At 45.9% G+C, this 18,329-nt stretch overlaps 2 protein-coding genes across 4 annotated transcripts in view; one reads left to right on the plus strand and one right to left on the minus strand.

The window, feature by feature from the left end:
* LOC123460275 overlaps positions 1 to 18,329 on the minus strand; it is a 56,303-nt gene that overhangs the window by 14,379 nt on the left and 23,595 nt on the right. The window contains exon 2 of the mRNA XM_045148415.1: positions 2,814 to 2,969. Within this exon, the coding sequence (XP_045004350.1) occupies positions 2,814 to 2,969 (156 nt within the window). The remainder of the gene's footprint in view (positions 1 to 2,813; positions 2,970 to 18,329) is intronic.
* The window catches only part of Ildr1 (immunoglobulin like domain containing receptor 1), a 47,202-nt gene continuing 31,430 nt past the window's right edge, over positions 2,558 to 18,329 (plus strand). For all 3 annotated transcript variants that reach the window (XM_045147777.1, XM_045147778.1, XM_045147779.1), the window contains exon 1: positions 2,558 to 2,785. In XM_045147777.1, coding sequence (XP_045003712.1) covers positions 2,731 to 2,785 — 55 coding nt within the window. In that variant the 5' untranslated portion in view covers positions 2,558 to 2,730. The remainder of the gene's footprint in view (positions 2,786 to 18,329) is intronic.

The raw sequence follows: 18,329 nt of genomic DNA on the forward strand, positions 1-18,329 counted from the left end.
GGGACATTGGGTTCATTATTACCACGCCTACTTAACATTATATTGGATAGCAACACAATAAGAAAAGAAAGGAGGATAGTTGGATGTAGAGGCGCACGCCTTCAATCCCAGCCCTCGGGAGGCTGAGGTAGGAGGATCGCCGTGAGTTCGAGGCCACCCTGAGACGACATAGTGAATTCTACGTAAGCCTGGGCCAGAGCGAGACCCTACCTCGAAAAAACAAACAAACAAACAAAAAAAGATGTTCCAGCTCCCATTGACTCACACATTCCTGCATTGCTTATGAAGCTCCTACCAACCCCATTCATATAATGTAGCTTAATTAAGGTGTCCACCCACCAATACCACTTGGGATGACTCACTGGGCGGCCTGCCTAGTGCAATACATCTGCACAATAAAAGCCTTGCCATTCTTCCTATATGTCTACTTTCTGCAAGTGCATACCATCCTGCCAGGGTTAGCAGGCAGAAACCTCTATTCTTCTGTCCATATTCGTACTAATTGATCATCGTTTTGTCAGTTCTACCTTCTAAATATCTGCTAAACTATTCTCTCCCCTTCATCTCCTCCTTTTCTTTAATTTTATTTTCAAGGTAGGGTTTCACTCTAGTCCAGGCTGACCTGGAATTCACTATGTAATCTCAGGGTGGCCTCGAACTCATAGCGATCCTCCTGCCTCTGCCTCCCGAGTGCTGGGATGAAAGGCGTGCGCCACCACGCTCAGCTTCTCCCTTTCACTTCCAACAGCAATGTTTCTTTGATTCCCATCCACCACCCCCCCGCACCCGCCCACAGAATCTCCTACCTTAACTAAGGTAACATTTTCCTAATTAGTCTCCTTACTTTATGTCTCGATTCTACACTGCCATTCTTCTCACTGCTGCCCAGTTTATCTTTCTAAAATATACTTCTTATCATGCCTCACTCAACTTAAAACACAGCACCCAGCCAGGCGTGGTGGCGCACGCCTTTCATCCCAGCACTCGGGAGGCAGAGGTAAGAGGATCGCCATGAGTTCAAGGCCACCCTGAGACCACATAGTGGATTGCAGGTTAGCCTGGGCTAGAGTGAGACCCTGCCTCGACAACCCAGCCAACCAACCAACCAAACAAACAAACAGAAAAATCCACTGCCCCCATTGTCTCCTATACACAGTCTTGGTTCTCTACCATGGTCAATCGTGGGCCTTGATGCAACTGGATGAGCTCTCTAGCTTACTCACCTAACACCAATGAACTGATGTTAGTGCAGCTCTACTGTTCCCTGGAGCTGCTATCATTTATTTATTATTTTTACCTTCTGGTGTCTATAGCAAAGTTTTATTCATATTCACACCTGGGTCAGATGTCACTTACTCCAGGAACTACAATTGGAATTAAACATATATCTACATCTATATATCTAGATATATTATATTAATATAATATAATAATTAATATAGATATTAATATTATATATTATATACTAGATATAGTAATATAGATATATCTATATATATAGTAATATATAGATATAGGAAGTACTATGGTAGGTGCTAAGCATATAAAATTGAAGGGGATAGTTTTTACTTATTGATTTGAGAGTGAGAGAGGCAGAGAGAGAGAGAGAGAGAGAGAGAGAGAGGGAGAGGGAATGGGCATGCCAGAGCCTCTAGCCACTGCAAACAAACTCCAGACACATGAGTCACTTTGTGCATCTGGCTTACATGGGTACTGGGGAATTGAACCTGGGTCCTTAAGCTTTGCAGGCAAGTGCCTTAACCATTTCTCCAGCCCTAAAGAAGTCATCTTTTAAAATCCTCCGGCATGTGTTAATTATTTCTTTTTCTATGTTTCTTGTATCCCTGATGCCTGGTGCATGATGTTACTTACATGCTGTTTTTATTTTTCCCCGTGTGGGTCCACCAAACATACTTTTTTGTATTCTTTTTTAAAAAATTATTTATTTATTTATGAGAGGGGGGGAAGTGGTAGAAAGAGAGTGAAAGAGAGAAAGAGTAAGAGAGAGAGAATGGGCACGTCAGGGCCGCCAGCCACTGCAAACGAACTCCAGATGCATGCACCTCCTTGTGCATCTGGCTTATGTGGGTCCTGGGGAATCGAACAGGGATCCTTTGGCTTTGCAGGCACATGCCTTAACGGCTAAGCCATCTTCTCCAGCCCCAATCTTCATTCTTGGTAACTATATTTCGACATGAACACATACTACATTGTTTTAAAGACAAGAAGGCATATTCAGAGTTCAGCAGCATTCAAAGACCCAGTTTCAATAAAGAATGATGTTGAGGGCACAGCCCAAAACTCTGTAGGTCTCTAGAGCCTGGGGCTCCATCCATGGTGTGGAAGCGCAGAGACGGAGAGAGAATTCGCCAGGGGAGGGGGTGAGAGTGTCACCCCAGGAAACTTTCTCCGCGCGCAGGAGGAGCGCATGCTCTGGGGTGGAGCATCACCTGGCCGCCCGCAGGGAGGGCGGTGACAGGTAGGACAGGTGCCCGAGGTCCCGAGGCTCCAGGGGGCGGAGCAGGAAACCGGGAGCTGGGGGCGGAGCGGCGGGGGAGCGACCCAAGGGCGGAGGGGCTGCGCGGGACCGGCGGGGACCCCCCCTCCCCCGGGCTGGAGAGGGGACACCCGGGACTCTTCGGAGATGGACGTCCAGGGGCGGCAGGTGATGGAGAAAGACCCGGCGCCCCGAACCCCTTGAGCCTCCCTTGAGACCCGAGTGAGGCCAGCATGGGCCGAGGGCTGCCCGCATCCTGCCTGCTTCTCCTCGGCTGGCTCCCGGCAGGTGAGCCCCGGGACCTGGGGGACCTTACCTGGGGCGCGGCGAGGCCCGGAAGCCGCTGTGGCCTGGTCTTTGCAGAGCCGCCCTGCTGGGCAGTGCCCGCCTGGGCCGCGCTCCGGTGGCTCTTGGCATCAGCACCAGGAGGTGGTGGTGGGGGTTGAGGGAGGGGGGGGAACCGCTCGAGTTTCTGGGAGAACCTGTTGTTTTCCTCTTAGTTCAGGGCCCTTCCGCCAACAGGTGCAACTGAGCAGAAACCTGAGCCTTTGACGTCCCCTCCTGCAGGCTTTGGGCACTTGATCTAAAACGGAATCGATCACCGTTCTTGAAAGTCCTCGAGGCTCTCTCTCTCTTCGCACAGGTGGTAGTTGCTTTCAGGGTTCAGCCCTGAGGTTAACCGTTTTTGGCCCAGAGATGCATTTGTTTTCATTCCGGGGAGGTTACAATGCGTCTTGAAGATTTGAAGGAATGCTCAGCATAGTTGAGTTTATTCTACGGGACCCCCAACAAATGCCTCTTTCTTCAAAAAAAAAAAAAAAACTTTATTTTTATTTATTTATTTGAGAGAGAGAGAGAGGGAGGGAGGGAGGGAGGGAGGGAGGGAGGGAGGGAGGGAGGGAGGGAGGGAGGGAGGGAGGGAGGGAGAGAGGGAGAGAGAATGGGTGCGCCAGGGCCTCCAGCCACTGCAAACGAACTCCAGATGCATCTGGCTTATGTGGGTCCTGGAGAGTCCAACTGGGATCCTTTGGCTTTGCAGGCAAACGCCTTAAGGGCTAAGCCATCTCTCCAGCCCCAAATGCCTCTTTCTTTCTTTCTTCCTCCTTCCTCCTTCCTCTCTCCCTCCCTCTCTCCCTTCCTTCCCTCCTTCCTTCCTTCCTTCCTTCCTTCCTTCCTTCCTTCCTTCCTTCCTTCCTTCCTTCCTTCCTTCCTTCCTTCCTTCCTTCCTTCCTTCCTTCCTTCCTTCCTTCCTTCCTTCCTGTCTCTCGCTCTCTCCTCTTTCTCAAAGTGTCCACCCACCATCCTAACTTTACTCCTAGCTCATTATCTTCCCCTCTAGGTGCCCAGCTGTCCACTGTGTCTCGGTTTCATCTTTTTAACTTCAGACAGCAGGGTCTTGTGTGTCTCGGGGTGTCCTGGGAATAGGACCTAGGCTGTGCCTGTGTGAGTGAGCCAGGTGGGAAGGGCTGGCCAGGGGCTGGAATGCGCAGGCTCTCTCTGCCCTTTTACAAATTAGGGTGCAGCCTGGGCTCTGCATACCCGAATGGTCCATTGCCCTGGGAGTTCCGCCACGTTTCACTTCATCTTACCCTTCCTTTCTTCCCCTTTAGGAGTAGCTGTCCTCTTGCCCCTAGAATGGCAGTGGGGCTTCCTATCAGAGTTGACTCACACACCTGTTTGAACTTTATATGTCTTTTATGAGAAAAGATAATACAAAGAGGAGGAAGGCAGAATTTTCTGTCATGCAGCTAGATAGGGTGAGAGAACTCCTCAGATGGAACCAAATCTTGTTCAGACAGGACTCTACGATAACTTCAGCTTAATGGAGAAAATAAAAGGGCTGCGAAAGAGCAGGAAAACTAGAAAATTAGTATCCTCGAGGTCCACCGGCTTGCAAGGTTTTCTGCCGTAGACAGGTCTTAGCAATCGTCTGAAGCTAACAAGAGGTTGCACAATGCAGGAGGAAGTGGACTCCACCTCACCTATATTTAAATACCCCAGATGCCACCAGCCTAGACTGTGATTGAAGACATAAAAATCCAAGAATCCCACAGCCTGACACAATCCTTCTTCTGCTGGTTGCATATTCTTCTCCCAGTCCGTGGCAACGGGGGCCTTCTGAGGCTATTTGAGGCATCTTTTTAGGACAGCAGAGGGCTGCTTCCACCTCTGCCTCTTTGTCCCCAGTCCTCCAAATTACGACTCCAGACATAGCAGTCCTCTGGGTTAATAGCAGAAGAAAAGGAAGCCTTACAGATGAAAATCTCATTAGGGCACAAGCTCTGGTCATCAAGTCCTTAAATCACCAGCATTTTTAAAAAGTTATCCATTTTTAAAATATTTTTATTTGTTTATTTGTAAGCCGACGAATAGCTATAGATAGATAGATGATAGATAGATCGAAAGACAGACAGACAGATAGGGAGCATGGGTGTGCACCAGGGCCTCTAGCCACTGCAAATGGACTCTAGATGCTTACACCACTTTGTGCATCTGGCTTACTGGGGACTTGAACCCAGGTCATAGGGATTTGCAGGCAAGTGCCTTAACTGCTGAGCCATCTCTCCAGCCCAGTTACCCATTTTAAAAATATTCTTATTTTTATTTATTTATTCGATGGAGAAAGGGGGGAGGAGAGAATGGGCACACCAGGGCCTCCAGCCACTGCAAAGGAACTCCAGGTGTGTGCGCCCCCTTGCGCATCTGGCTAATGTAGGTCCAGGGGAAATTGAACCTGGGTCCTTTGGCTTTGCAGGCAAATGCCTTATTGGCTAAGCCATCCCTCTAGCCCCCAGTTATCTATTTTTAATGAAGAATATTGCATACTGAACATTTTTTTTCAAATACAGTTACTGTGACCAGAGAATGTATTGTATATAGGAAACTTCTAAATGGATGGAGACTTTGGGAAGCCTAGCTCCAAGTCTCGGAGCCAGCCATATGTTTTGGTAGCTAGGACCTCAGACAGTACATGAGTGCAGACTGTGGGATCTTCCTAGCATTCCTTCAGTAAAAGCTGGTCCACTTTAGAACAGAGTACTGACATTGAGATTTTGACTGGTTGGCTCCAGCATAATGAGAGGAAATAGCTACTTTAATAGACGTTTCCTTCAGTGTGCATAGGGATGTAAACCATACTGCATTCAGCCATTTAATATGGGTGTGTGTGGATGGAGGATGTTTTTGTGAATGGAGAATTTACTGAACCGATCAAAGCCTCTGGCAAATTCGGATGATCGCTGTAAACATTTCACAAACTTTTCTAAGGGTTAACTAAAATGAAGGTTTTTTTTTTTTAATGTTTTTGCTTTTATTTTTTTATTTGAGAGTGACAGAGAGGGAGAGAGAGAGAGAGAATGGGCGTGCCAGGGCCTTCAGCCACTGCAAACGAACTCCAGACACGTGCGCTCCCTTGTGCATCTGGCTAACGTGGGTCCTGGGGAATCAAGCCTCGAACTGGGGTCCTTAGGCTTCACAGGCAAGCGCTTAAACACTAAGCCATCTCTGCAGCCCTAAAATTAAGGTTTTAAAGCACTTTATAAGCTTCCCACACACAGTAAAGGAGGGCTTGATAAGTATTAGCATGGTGTTAGAGTTAGACATGATTTGGACCCAAGTAGGTTTGTTTAAAGTTAACTTAAAAGCATTCCTCTTCCCCTCGCGGCTGAGAAACTGAAGGATTGGTGAGGTGACAGTCAGAGTTCTGTTACTGTAACAAAATAAATGAGATAACCAACTTAAAATGGCAATGTTTTGTTTTGGCTCATAAAAGTTTGGGAGTTTTGGGGCCTATTGCTCTTGGGCCTGTGGCCGGGAAGTTCACCATAATGGGAGCATATGGGAGAAGAAATTGCTCACCTCAACGTGTCCAGGAATGGAGAAAGAGAAGTTCGAAGGGACCAGAGGCTCCACATCCCCTTCACTGACCTGAGACTTCTCTTCAGGGCCCGCTTTTGAGCGATTCCAGCGCCTCCCAATGGCGCCACGTTGTGGACCAAGCCTTTAACACACGGGCCATTGGAGGCACTTTGGATCCAAACTTTAATAATAACTGTTCGGTTAAAATTCGGAATCAGGGCTGGAGAAATGGCTTAGCGGTTAAGCGCTTGCCTGTGAAGCCTAAGGACCCCGGTTCGAGGCTCGGTTCCCCAGGTCCCACATTAGCCAGATGCACAAGGGGGCGCACGCGTCTGGAGTTCGTTTGCAGAGGCTGGAAGCCCTGGCGCGCCCATTCTCTCTCTCTCCCTCTGTCTGTCTTTCTCTCTGTGTCTGTCGCTCTCAAATAAATAAATAAATAATTTTAAAAAATATTAAAAAAAAAATTCGGAATCAACCTCTTAATAGCCACAACTTGGGATGAATTACTTCAGTTTCTTTCATTTAGAAAACAGGTAAAATCCCTGCCAAACCTCTTCCCACTACTGCTGCCTCATGCACCCAGCAAAGCCAGCTCGCGCACATTGGCTATGGCATGGTGTTCCCTGTGAAAGAGTCCTTCCCACTGCTCTAACCTCCTTCTTTATCTTTTTAAAACTTATTTATTTATTTATTTATTTATTTATTTATTTATTTGGGAGGGTCAGAGAGAGGGAGAGAGAGAGAGAGAAAGATAGGTGTGCCAGGGCCTCCTTTAGCCACTGCAAACAAACTCCAGACGTGTGCTTCACCCTGTGCATCTGGCTTACATGGGTCCTGGGGAATCAAACCAAGGTCCTTTGGCTTCTCAGGCAAAGCTGTCTCTCCAGCCCCTCTTTCTTTATTTTTAATCAAGCATCCTAAATGTCTCTTCAGATCAACCTGAAAATCAAGCTCCCTTTCTTGTTCCCTATTCCCTTGTTTGTATCTCCCCAAAACAACCCTTTTCAACCCACCTCCCACCCCCAATTCCCAGGTAGCGAATAGAGTTTACAACGTGACATATATGTATGGTCTATAAAATAGAAGCAACGGTTCACAAAATCTGTTAGCATGTCAGATAAGATGATAATATCAAAGGTTACTGATGTCTAAACTGATAGAAAATATTCTCGTACTTACATTATTAAATAGAAACCTGTGGTGCTTTAGTTTGTGCAGGAAGTATATGAAGTGCTTTAAAACTTTCATTTTAGTTAACCTGTACGAAACTTTATGAACTGTTTATAGTGATCATCTGTGTTCACTGGCAGCTTTGAGCAGATCAGTTCATTCTTATTAGAGACAGACACAGAGAGAGAGAGAGAGAGAGGAAGGGAGAGAATGGGCCTGCCAGGGCCTCTAGCCACTGCAAAAAAACTCCAGATGCATGCACCACCTTGTGTATATGGCTTATGTGGGACCTGGAGAATCAAAGTTGGATCCTTAGTCTTTGCAGGCCTTAACCACTAAGCTATCTCTCTAGCGCCCCCCTTTTAAAATAATTTTTAAAAATATTTTATTTATGTATTTGAGAGAGAGAGAGAAAATGGGTGCACCAGGTCATCCAGCCACTGCAAACAAACTCCAGACACGTGTCACCTTGTGCATCTGGCTTACATGGGTCCTGGGGAATCGAACCTGGGTCCTTTGGCTTTACAGAGAAGTGCCTTAACCACTAAGCCATCTCTCGAGCCCCCCTTGATGTTGTTGTTTTTGAGGTAGGGTCTCACTTAAACCCAGGCTGACCTATAATGCACTAGGTAGTCTCAGACTGGCCTCAAACTCACAGTCCTCCTACCTCTACCTTGAGAAAGAGCTGGGATTAAAGGCGTGCGCCACCATGCCCAGATGTAAGAAAGAAATTTTTATCACACAAATTATACCTGAACATCCCTTAATGCAGAATACTAAGGACAAGTAAGTCCTTCTAGCACTTTGCATGACTTCCTAATAGCTTTGGTAGCCTTTATTCAACATTAGAGTTCTTAGAATGGAAGTTTAATTCCCCCCCCAAAAGTATAAAAGGTCATGTGTTCTTTGTGCTTTTATAAAAATTTCTCTAACATAGTAAAGTTGGTGTTACCTTATAGAAACCCTAGCTATCGGCCTATATTATTACTCCTTGGGAATTTAGATAGTGGATCCCTAAGGGATGAGATCCTTAGAGACAGCATCATAATTGCTCCTTGGCTAGCTGGGCGTGGTGGCGCACGCCTTTAATCTCAGCACTCGGGAGGCAGAGAGAGGTAGGAGGATCACCATGTGTTCAAGGCCACCCTGAGACTACAGAGTTAATTCCAGGTCAGCCTGGACCAGAGTGAGACCCTACCTCAAAAAACCAAAAAAAATAAAATAAAATAATTGCTCCTTGGTGGTGGGGTGGGATGGGGCATTCTTAGGCTTAGTGGACTGAGTGAAATCTGATAACAACTCGCAATATGGTATGTAGTGAAGCGGAGGCTCTCAGGGCGAGGGAGTTATAGGTGGCAAGGCAATGCTGACTCACGATCTTCCTTGTCCTCTCGAGGGCTCCTGAGGTTCCTGTCAGAATTCCAGTGCCATGTTAAAAGCACGGTCAGGGGCTGGAGAGATGGCTTAGCTGTTAAGCGCTCGCCTGTGAAGCCTAAGGACCCCGGTTCGAGGCTCAGTTCCCCAGGTCCCACGTTAGCCAGATGCACAAGGGGGCGCACGCGTCTGGAGTTCGTTTGCAGAGGCTGGAAGCCCTGGCACGCCCATTCTCTCTCTCTCCCTCTATCTGTCTTTCTCTCTGTGTCTGTCACTCTCAAATAAATAAATAAAATATTAAAAAAAAAAAAGGTGTGCGCCACCACGCCTGGCAGAAAGTTTAAAAAAAAAAAAGCACAGTCAGAAATCACTGGATTTCCTATATTCCCTTCCAAGAGGCTTTTACAGATAAGGCGATCTGGGCTCACGGGAGGCCTGTGTCTCAGATGGGCACAGTGCCAATAGCTTGAGGGCCGAGGCCACACACAACCCTGACACACTCACTCTTTATCCATTGCTCTCTCTCCTATAAAAGAACAGGTTGGTTGGGTTTAATTGAATTCCTGATACACAGAACGGGAACTAGGCGACTCCTCCCTCGGTGCCGATTAAACATCGGGCCCCAGCAAGAATGCAGTGACATGAGATGTTGAGCGATTAATGTACAGTCTACCTGAGTTTCCTTTAGCGGAATAATTTGTCTTGTTGTTTGAAATCCTTGGGAAAAAGGAATAGTGTGTCTTCTGAATTATAAAAATTCCCTCCATGTCTTGCCGGGTGTGGTGGTGCACACCTTTAATCCCAGCACTCAGGAGGCAGAGGTAGGAGGATTGCCATGAGTTTGAGGCCACCCTGAGACGACATAGTGAATTTCAGGTCAGCCTGGACTAGAGTGAAACCCTACCTTGAAAAACCAAAAGAAAATTAAAAAAAAAAAAAATTCCCTCCATGTCTTGTCTCTCCCCTGATCTTCACTTCTAGATATCCATCTTGCAAATTTAGGGTAAGGGGGAGTCACAGGTAGCCTGTTTGATAACTTCCTTCATTTTCCTTCTCAGATAATCCCCAAGTTTTGTTGCTTAGTCTCAGATTCTGTTTCTTATTTCCCATCCAGGTGTCAGTCCCCACGTTAGCCTCCTCTAAGCACCCAAGCCTGGGTTTGCTGTCTTTCGTACGATGCTAGGTTAACCTCTCCGAGTTGATCTTTTTCACCTTCCCTTGAAGCCTTCATCCACGAACCTTCCCACAGCTTATAAGCTTTGTGTGCAATTCAAGTCTCACTGATTTTGGGGCTCACTAACTTGAGACAGCTTTGTCCCTACTGATGGCTTCATGGATTCCACTACATACTGTTATTCCTTGATTTTGTCCAGTCATATTACAAGTGGTTAACATTTACCATGATTTTATGAATTTACTTTTATTTTTATTTTCTTAATTTATTTTTAAAATTTATTTATTTATTTGAGAGAGAAAGAAAGATAGGGAATGGGTGCCCCAGGGCCTCCAGCCACAGCAGACAAACTCCAGACACACGAGGCACCTCATGCATCTGGCTTATGTGGGTCCTGGGGAATCGAACCCTGGGTCCTTTGGCTTTGCAGGCAAGCACCTTAGCCACTCAGCAATCTCTGCAGCCCACTTTTGTTGTTGTTGTTGTTGTTTTTGAGGTAGGGTCTCACTCTGGCTCAGGCTGACCTGGAATTCACTGTGTAGTCTCAGAGTAGCCTTGAACTCACGGTGATCCTCCTACCTCTGCCTCCTGAGTGCTGAGATTAAAGGCGTGCGCCACCACACCGGGCTTTCCAGCTCACCATTTTAAAGAGTGTTTAAAATGTATTCCAAGCAGTCTAGCCTACCATTCATTCTCTCATTCACCGAGTGCTTAATGAAACACTGTTAAGGCACTGTGTGGCAGACAGAAACAGTCATGGCCCTGACCCCACGATGCTTACACTCTGAGGAGGATACAGATAAATGTAGAAATAAAACTGATGGGGCTATGAAAGACAGGCTTAGGGCACCACGAGAGTGCATCATACTTTTTTGTCCACTCAGGAGGTCCTTGTTGAAGACATAATGTGGGGAGCTGAGGAATGATCATTTGAAAACAAAGGAGTCACAAGCACAAGACCATTGGGAAGGAGCTCAGGATGTGAGGCAGGAAGGCTGACGCAGGGAGCTATGGCGAATGAGGAAGAGACGAGGATGTGCAGGGTCTGTGTGATTTCCTGGATCGTGGTGGGAGGGTCTGTGTTTCTCTTGAGAGCCATGGGCAGATGTTGGAGGAAGCTTGCTTTGGAAGGCGAACACCATGGGAGGATCCATAACGAAGAGAACTCGGTGAGCACGTGATAGTTAAGCTAAGGCAATACGCAGGCATGGTGATGGCAGCTCGTACGTAGATGGCTGTGAAGATGGACGGAGATCCCAGAGATATTTAGGAGGTGAATAAGCTTCATTTGATGATGGGTTGTGTGTGAAGAGTAAGGGAGAGTGGTATCATCATGGATGGTTCCTGGTTGTTGGTCTTGTCCAGTCTCTAAAAGGGGAACGTGGCGGAGCCCAGGTTTGTATGCCAGCGTGATAATTTAGTTTGTAACCCCAAAGGAGAGCTATCAGAACCTAGGAATTAGTGTCCAAGCTCTAGTAATAAGACTTGCCTGTTACAGAAATTATTTTACCCACTGTTTGCTTGCTTATTATTATTATTATTATTATTATTATTATTATTATTTTAAGATTTTTTAATTTTTATTTATTCATTTATTAAGGAGAGAGAGAGAGGGAAAGAATGGGCACGCCAGGGCCTCTAGCCACTGCAAATGAACTCCAGACACACGCGCCACCATGTGCTTCTGGCTTACAAGGGACCTGGAGAATCGAACCAGGGTCCTTAGGCTTCACAGGCATGCGCCTTAACTGCTAAGCCATCTCTCCAGCCCCTACTTGTTTTATTATTGACTCTCCACCAAGCGCACGCGTTTCAAGCGTGCAGTGACCTTGTTTCTCGCATCTGCTACTTCCTCCCTGTCATCTGAGTCCGTGCCTGGCCCAGAGTAGGTACTCAAAAATAAATGCACGTGTGCGTTCTGGTGGGGCTTACATTTGCATTCCCTCTGAGATTAGTGCATGGGACATGAATCACCAACTTGGGCAAATGACTCTGGGAAACCCCAAGCGTTTGCCTCCACAAAGAGGTCTTGTCCTCTACCAAAGGAATAGCAAGTTCAAATCATCTGAGTGTTTTTTTTTTCTCTCCCACTTAATAGTTTAGTAATTTTTAAAAAGATTTTTTTAATATTTGAAAGAGAAAGAGTGCGTGTGTGTGTGTGTGTGTGTGTGTGAGAGAGAGAGAGAGAGAGAGAGAGAGAGAGAGGGAGAGAGAGAGAGAGGGAGAATGGGTGCTCCAGAGCCTCCAGCCACTGCAAATTCCAAATGCATGTTCCACCCTGTGCATCTGGCTTAAATGAGTCCTGGAGAATTGAACCAGGATCCTTTGGCTTTGCAGGCAGATGCCTTAACCGCTAAGCCATTTCTCTTGCTCCAGTGTATTGATTTTTTTTTTCTAAGATAGAAAGATTTTTGAAAGGTTGTGATAAAGTAATGCCATTCACTGTTCATGGAAATGAAAGTTTGCTTTCTGAAGAACTTAATAACATATAAGAGGTTTATTCCTTTTGACTCAGCAAGCTCACTTTCAGAAACATAATCTATGGAATAAAAGTATGCATATGAGGGCTGGAGAGATGGCTTAGCGGTTAAGCGCTTGCCTGTGAAACCTAAGGACCCCGGTTCGAGGCTCGGTTCCCCAGGTCCCACGTTAGCCAGATGCACAAGGGGGCGCACGCGTCTGGAGTTCGTTTGCAGAGGCTGGAAGCCCTGGCGCGCCCATTCTCTCTCTCTCCCTCTATCTGTCTTTCTCTCTGTGCCTGTTGCTCTCAAATAAATAAATAAATAATTTTTTAAAAAGTATGCATATAAAGAGATAATCCTATCAAAATATTCATTTCAGAAATTCACGTTAGTATTATTTGTAATAGTGAAAGGTGAAGAGCAGCTTTAATTCTTGTTGTTGGAAAATTTGTAAATACAATTAATTATACTTAATTCATAGAGTGAATTTCCATGCAGCCACTAAAAATGTGCATCTATGTGTACTGATAGAGAATATGTATTTATTTTGAAGGGAAAACAAAGTTGTAGATTGATGTGCAAAATAGGATCCAGTTTAAAAACTGAGGAAGGGGCTGGGAAGATGCTTATTTGCACCTGCCAGCTTTTTTTTTTTTTTTTTTTTTTTTTTTTTTTTTTTTTTTTTTTTGGTTATTTTTATTTATTTATTTGAGTGAGAGACAGAGAAAGAAGGAGACAGAGGGAGAGAGAATGGGCGCGCCAGGGCTTCCAGCCTCTGCAAACGAACTCCAGACGCGTGCGCCCCCTTGTGCATCTGGCTAACGTGGGACCTGGGGAACCGAGCCTCGAACCGGGGTCCTTAGGCTTCACAGGCAAGCGCTTAACCGCTAAGCCATCTCTCCAGCCCACCTGCCAGCTTTTTGAGGGTTGAATTCCTCAGTGGCCATGTAAAGCCAGATGTACAAAGTGTCACATGCATCTGGAGTTTGTTTGCAGTGACAGAAGTGCCTGGCATGCCCATTCTCATATTTCCTCTCTGTCTTCCTCCCTCCTCTCCTCTCACAAATACATAAGTAAAAATAAAATGTGCATTAAAAAAAAAAAAAAACAAGAAAAAGAGGCTGGAGAGATGGCTTAGTGGTTAAGCGCTTGCCTGTGAAGCCTAAGGACCCCGGTTCAAGGCTCGATTCCCCAGTACCCATGTAAGCCAGATGCACAAGGGGACGCACGCATCTGGAGTTCGTTTGCAGTGGCTGGAGGCCCTGGCGCACCCATTCTGTCTCTATCTGCCTCTTTCTCTCTCTGTCTGTCACTCACAAATAAATAAATAAAAATAACAAAAATAAAACAAAAACAAAAACAAGGAAAAGGTATGGATGAATATACACCAAATTGCCAACAATGATACGTCTACAGTAAAATTCATGGCAAGCAAATAGGAAACTATTTTGCTTTTACCCTTATATATTGTTTGAAGTTTCGTCTTTATATTAACAAAAGGGGGGAAAAAGAGTGTTTCTGTGAAAAATGGTTGGCATAAATTTATGAGCATCCCTTCAATTAGCAAGTATTCCCTGAAGGGTTAAATCTTGACCATTCTGAAAACTTACCTGGAAGATAGGGTGGTGTAGAAGTGTATAGTTTGGATTTTTTTAAAGTGTTATTTATTTCAGAGAGTCAGGGAGAGAGAGCGAGAGAATGGGCGCGCCAGGGCTCCAGCCGCTGCAAATGAACTCCAGACGTGTGCGCCCCCTTGTGCATCTGACTTACATGTGTCCTGGGGAATCGAACCAGGGTCCTTTGGCTTTGCAGGCAAATGCCTTCACCACTAAGCCATCTCTCCAGCCCTGTAGTTTGGAATATTAAGAGGTATAACTTACATAGAAAGTTAGCTCATCCCTTTAAGGATTTTCTTCACCGGTGAAATTGAGAGAGGAAAGAAACCTGATCTGCATTTTTTTTTTTTTTTTTTTTGCAAAGATTGAAGGAGATAATGTATAGTGAAACACTCGGTGTCACGTCTAACAACACTGTAACTGCTCAGTCTGTGTCACTGTCTTCAGGGTAACCACGTACTTAGATCTCTTTCCCCCAACCTAGCATTGCAAAGTGACACAGGCTTGGCCTTCTTTAAGCACATGTTTCTTGGACCTAATTTCTCCCCCATCCACGTTGTTCATCGACATTTCTTCTCACCCAATGTTCTCTTCTTTTACCTCTTGTCCAGTACTCATTGTTTATCCCCTTATTTTTAGGAGGAGTGTCGGTTTGAGGTAAAGTCTCACTCTAGCTCCAGCTGACCTGAAACTCACTCTGTAGTCCCAGGCTGGCCTCGAACTCATGGCGATCTTCCTACCTCTGCCTCCCGAGTGCTAGGATTAAAGGCGTGCGCCACCACGCCCGGCTTCTTATCCCTTTTCTTTTGGGTCCTTTCATATTTGCACTGTTATCGCAGGAAATGTAGTAAGGACTGATGGCAAATATACTTGGGGCGATAGCTTGCTCAGACATAAATTCTGATAGGAGCGAACCTGTGTGCTTTTTGTTAATCAGCTGAGCGGAGCTGAGATGCCTGTGTATTTTGAAAACTCAGAATCAGAACTCCCATGGGCGGGGCACACCTCCCACTCCCCAGGAGATACCCCATACTCTCTTCCCTGTCTAGAGTCCTGTGCCCTGTTAACTGTGCATTTTCTGTAACAATATACCTGCATGAGCTCAGGACAAAGGAAGATTTGTTGTGGAGATTGCAGCCCATGATTGCTTTGGGGCCCAGCATAAGGTGTTGCCTTGTGGCTAGAGCAATGGAGAGGAGCAAAGGAACTAAACCTCGCAGCGGCTGGGAGGTGCAGAAAGAGCAGAATTCCTCTTTGAGAGTTGGTCCCAGAGGTAGAAAAACTTCCCGTTCTGTTCTCCCCTCTAGAAGGTTCCACCACCTCTCAATAACATCACTGACTGGGGACAAAGCCTTTAACACATAGGCCTTTGGGGGACATTCCAGGTGCAAACTATAGCACACCTCCTTCTAAGAAGATTCCCCTTATATGGAATGAATGGGGAAACACCATCCAAGATTTTTTTTTTTTAAATGGCACCTTTATCTCTATGCTGTGTGGACGGTACTTCTAGAAACTATAACATCTTGGCCCATCTGGTACTACCCAAGGGACACAAATTGAATAAACAAGTATACTGGGTTTGGTGTGTGCGTGTGGCATTTAGTTGGTTAAATACTGTGTTCTTGCTCGCTCGTTTTCTTTCTATTTTAAGGTAGGATGGTAGTCCCCACTTGGCACAGACTGTAGTCCTGGAAAGTACCTGATGATGGGAAACTGAGAATCCCCTTCTCCTTCCCTCCTTCCCATGAGTTCTAGTATCTCGCGGTGAAGTTTCCTTTCCACCCTTAAAAGACAAGCTCTCCCTCGCTTCCTCTTTCTTTCACAGAAGAAGCAAACTGTGAATGGGCTTGCTGAGGTGCAGAGTTTGAATCCAGTAACTGCTTTTGCTAAGGGAAGACTCACAATAGTTGCATAATTCATTCAGAAGTTCATTCAGAAGGCATCCTTGTTATGTGCTGGTGGTAACCGATCTCAATCTCTTAGTGTAGATGCAGTAACTATAAATGATACAGCAGATGACTAAGTTTATTGAATGCCTACCATATGTTCCAGGCTCTTTGCTAAATGGGGAACATGACCTGCACAGGGTACTATGGGCTTGGTAGACCTCAGGAGGGAATCTGAATGAGTTTAGCATGCTTATAACCCGTGGTGAGCTGGAGTACTTTCAAGCCACGCAATGGCTCTGTGAGTAGGGTACTTGCCACACAACCATGAGGACCTGAGTTTGATTCTCCTGAGCCCATGTAAAATGCTAAACCTGCTGGGCGTGGTGGCGCATGCCTTTAATCCCAGGACTCGGGAGGCGGAGGTAGGAGGATCGCTGTGAGTTCAAGGCCACCCTGAGACTACAGTGTGATTTCCAGGGCAGCCTGAGCTAGAGTGAGACCCTACCTCAAAAAAAGCAAAAAATAAAAATAAAATAAAATGCTAAGCATGGTGGTACACACCTATAATCCCAGCACTGGGGAGGCAGAGACAAGCAACTTGTAGGGTTCACTGCCGAGCTAGTCTAACCAAATTAGTTCAGCAAAAGACCCTGTTTCAAATGATCAGGTAGAAGATGGAAAGCGATTGAGGAAAACACCTGCTGTTGACCTCTGGCCAGCACATGACTATGCGCTACATGTTTGCACGCATGTGTGCGCAGCCACACACACGTGCATTCCCACACTCAGGAACGTGCATGCACACATGCACACAAAGAAGGGATTCACAGAAAGTCTGAGATAGTAGATAGGATGAATCCCCAGCAGCAAAAGCCAGCTCTGACGTTGATAAGGTGAGTTGGTCACCCCAGCTCTGGGTTGCCTATAATAAAGGCATTCATGTAGAGGAGCTGAGTTTGCATTTGGTCATCACAGTAATCACTCTCGTCCCCGTTCCCTTGCCTCACAGGGATCAGAGTCAGCGATCTTCAAAGCTCCCCAAAGCACCTTCTGGCTCCAGCCAGATTCCCTTTCCAGACCCCTCAGGTCACCAACTCCCAGATGCTCAGCGCTGCATGAGAAAAATTGACTCGAGTCTGAAGAAAGCTATTCCTATCAAATTACTCTTCAAACAGAGAACAATGGTTTCAACGATTGTTTTTACAGCCCAGCTCCAAGCTGCAGTTATTTGAAAACTTATGAATCCCAGTCATCATCCTTTATTTAAGGGAGAGCCAGGCAGGGTGACAAGAACAGAGACCTGACATTGCCGCCCCCCCCCAACTTCAGAAAAAGAATAGCCATCAACCAATCTCTTAACTTTTTTTTAAAGTATTATTTATTCACGTATTTATTTGAGAGCGACAGACACAGAGAGAAAGACAGAAAGAGGGAGAGAGAGAGAGTGGGCGCACCAGGGCTTCCAGCCTCTGCAAATGAACTCCAGACGCGTGCGCCCCATTGTGCATCTGGCTAATGTGGGACCTGGGGAACTGAGCCTTGAACCGGGGTCCTTAGGCTTCACAGGCAAGTGCTTAACCGCTAAGCCATCTCTCCAGCCCTCTTAACTTTTCTAAGTACACAGAAGGTGACATTGCTTGTCTCCTCCAGGGTCACATGTAGTGTGCAAAAGAAAATTTGGAAGTGTTCATGTGAAGCGAAGATTTTGTTCAATGTCAACTTGACTGAATTTGAAACCATTTAGGAGATGCAGTTGCAGGTGTGTTTTGGAGAGGATTAACTTAAGAGAGAGATGGGTGGTGCCATCTCGTGGTCTGGGGTACTGGGCTAAATAAAATGGAGAACCAGTATTCACCCTTCTCTGTTTCCTGGTCAGAGATGTGAGGAATTCTTTCTGCAAGTTCCCTGTGCCATGTAACCTGCCCCCACCATGATAGATTCTACCCTCAACCTGTGAACCAAAAGAGACCTGTCTTTTTAAGTTATTTCTTTTTATTTATTTTTTATTTTAGAGAGAGAGAGAATTGGCGTGCCAGGGCCTCAGCCACTGAAATCAAACTCCAGATGCTTGCGCCACCTAGTGGGCATGTGCGACCCTGAGCTTGCCTCACCTTTGTGTGTCTGGCTTTTGTGGAACCTGGAGAGTCCAACATGGGTCCTTAGGCTTCACAGGCAAGCACCTTAACCACTAAGCCATCTCTCCAGCCCTAAGTTATTTTTGTCAGGTATTTTGTCACAGCAGTGGTAAAATATTATGTGTCATTGAACAAAGTAAGCCAGTACTGA

The sequence above is a fragment of the Jaculus jaculus genome, chromosome 4 (assembly GCF_020740685.1).
Source record: "Jaculus jaculus isolate mJacJac1 chromosome 4, mJacJac1.mat.Y.cur, whole genome shotgun sequence".
Taxonomy (NCBI): domain Eukaryota; kingdom Metazoa; phylum Chordata; class Mammalia; order Rodentia; family Dipodidae; genus Jaculus; species Jaculus jaculus.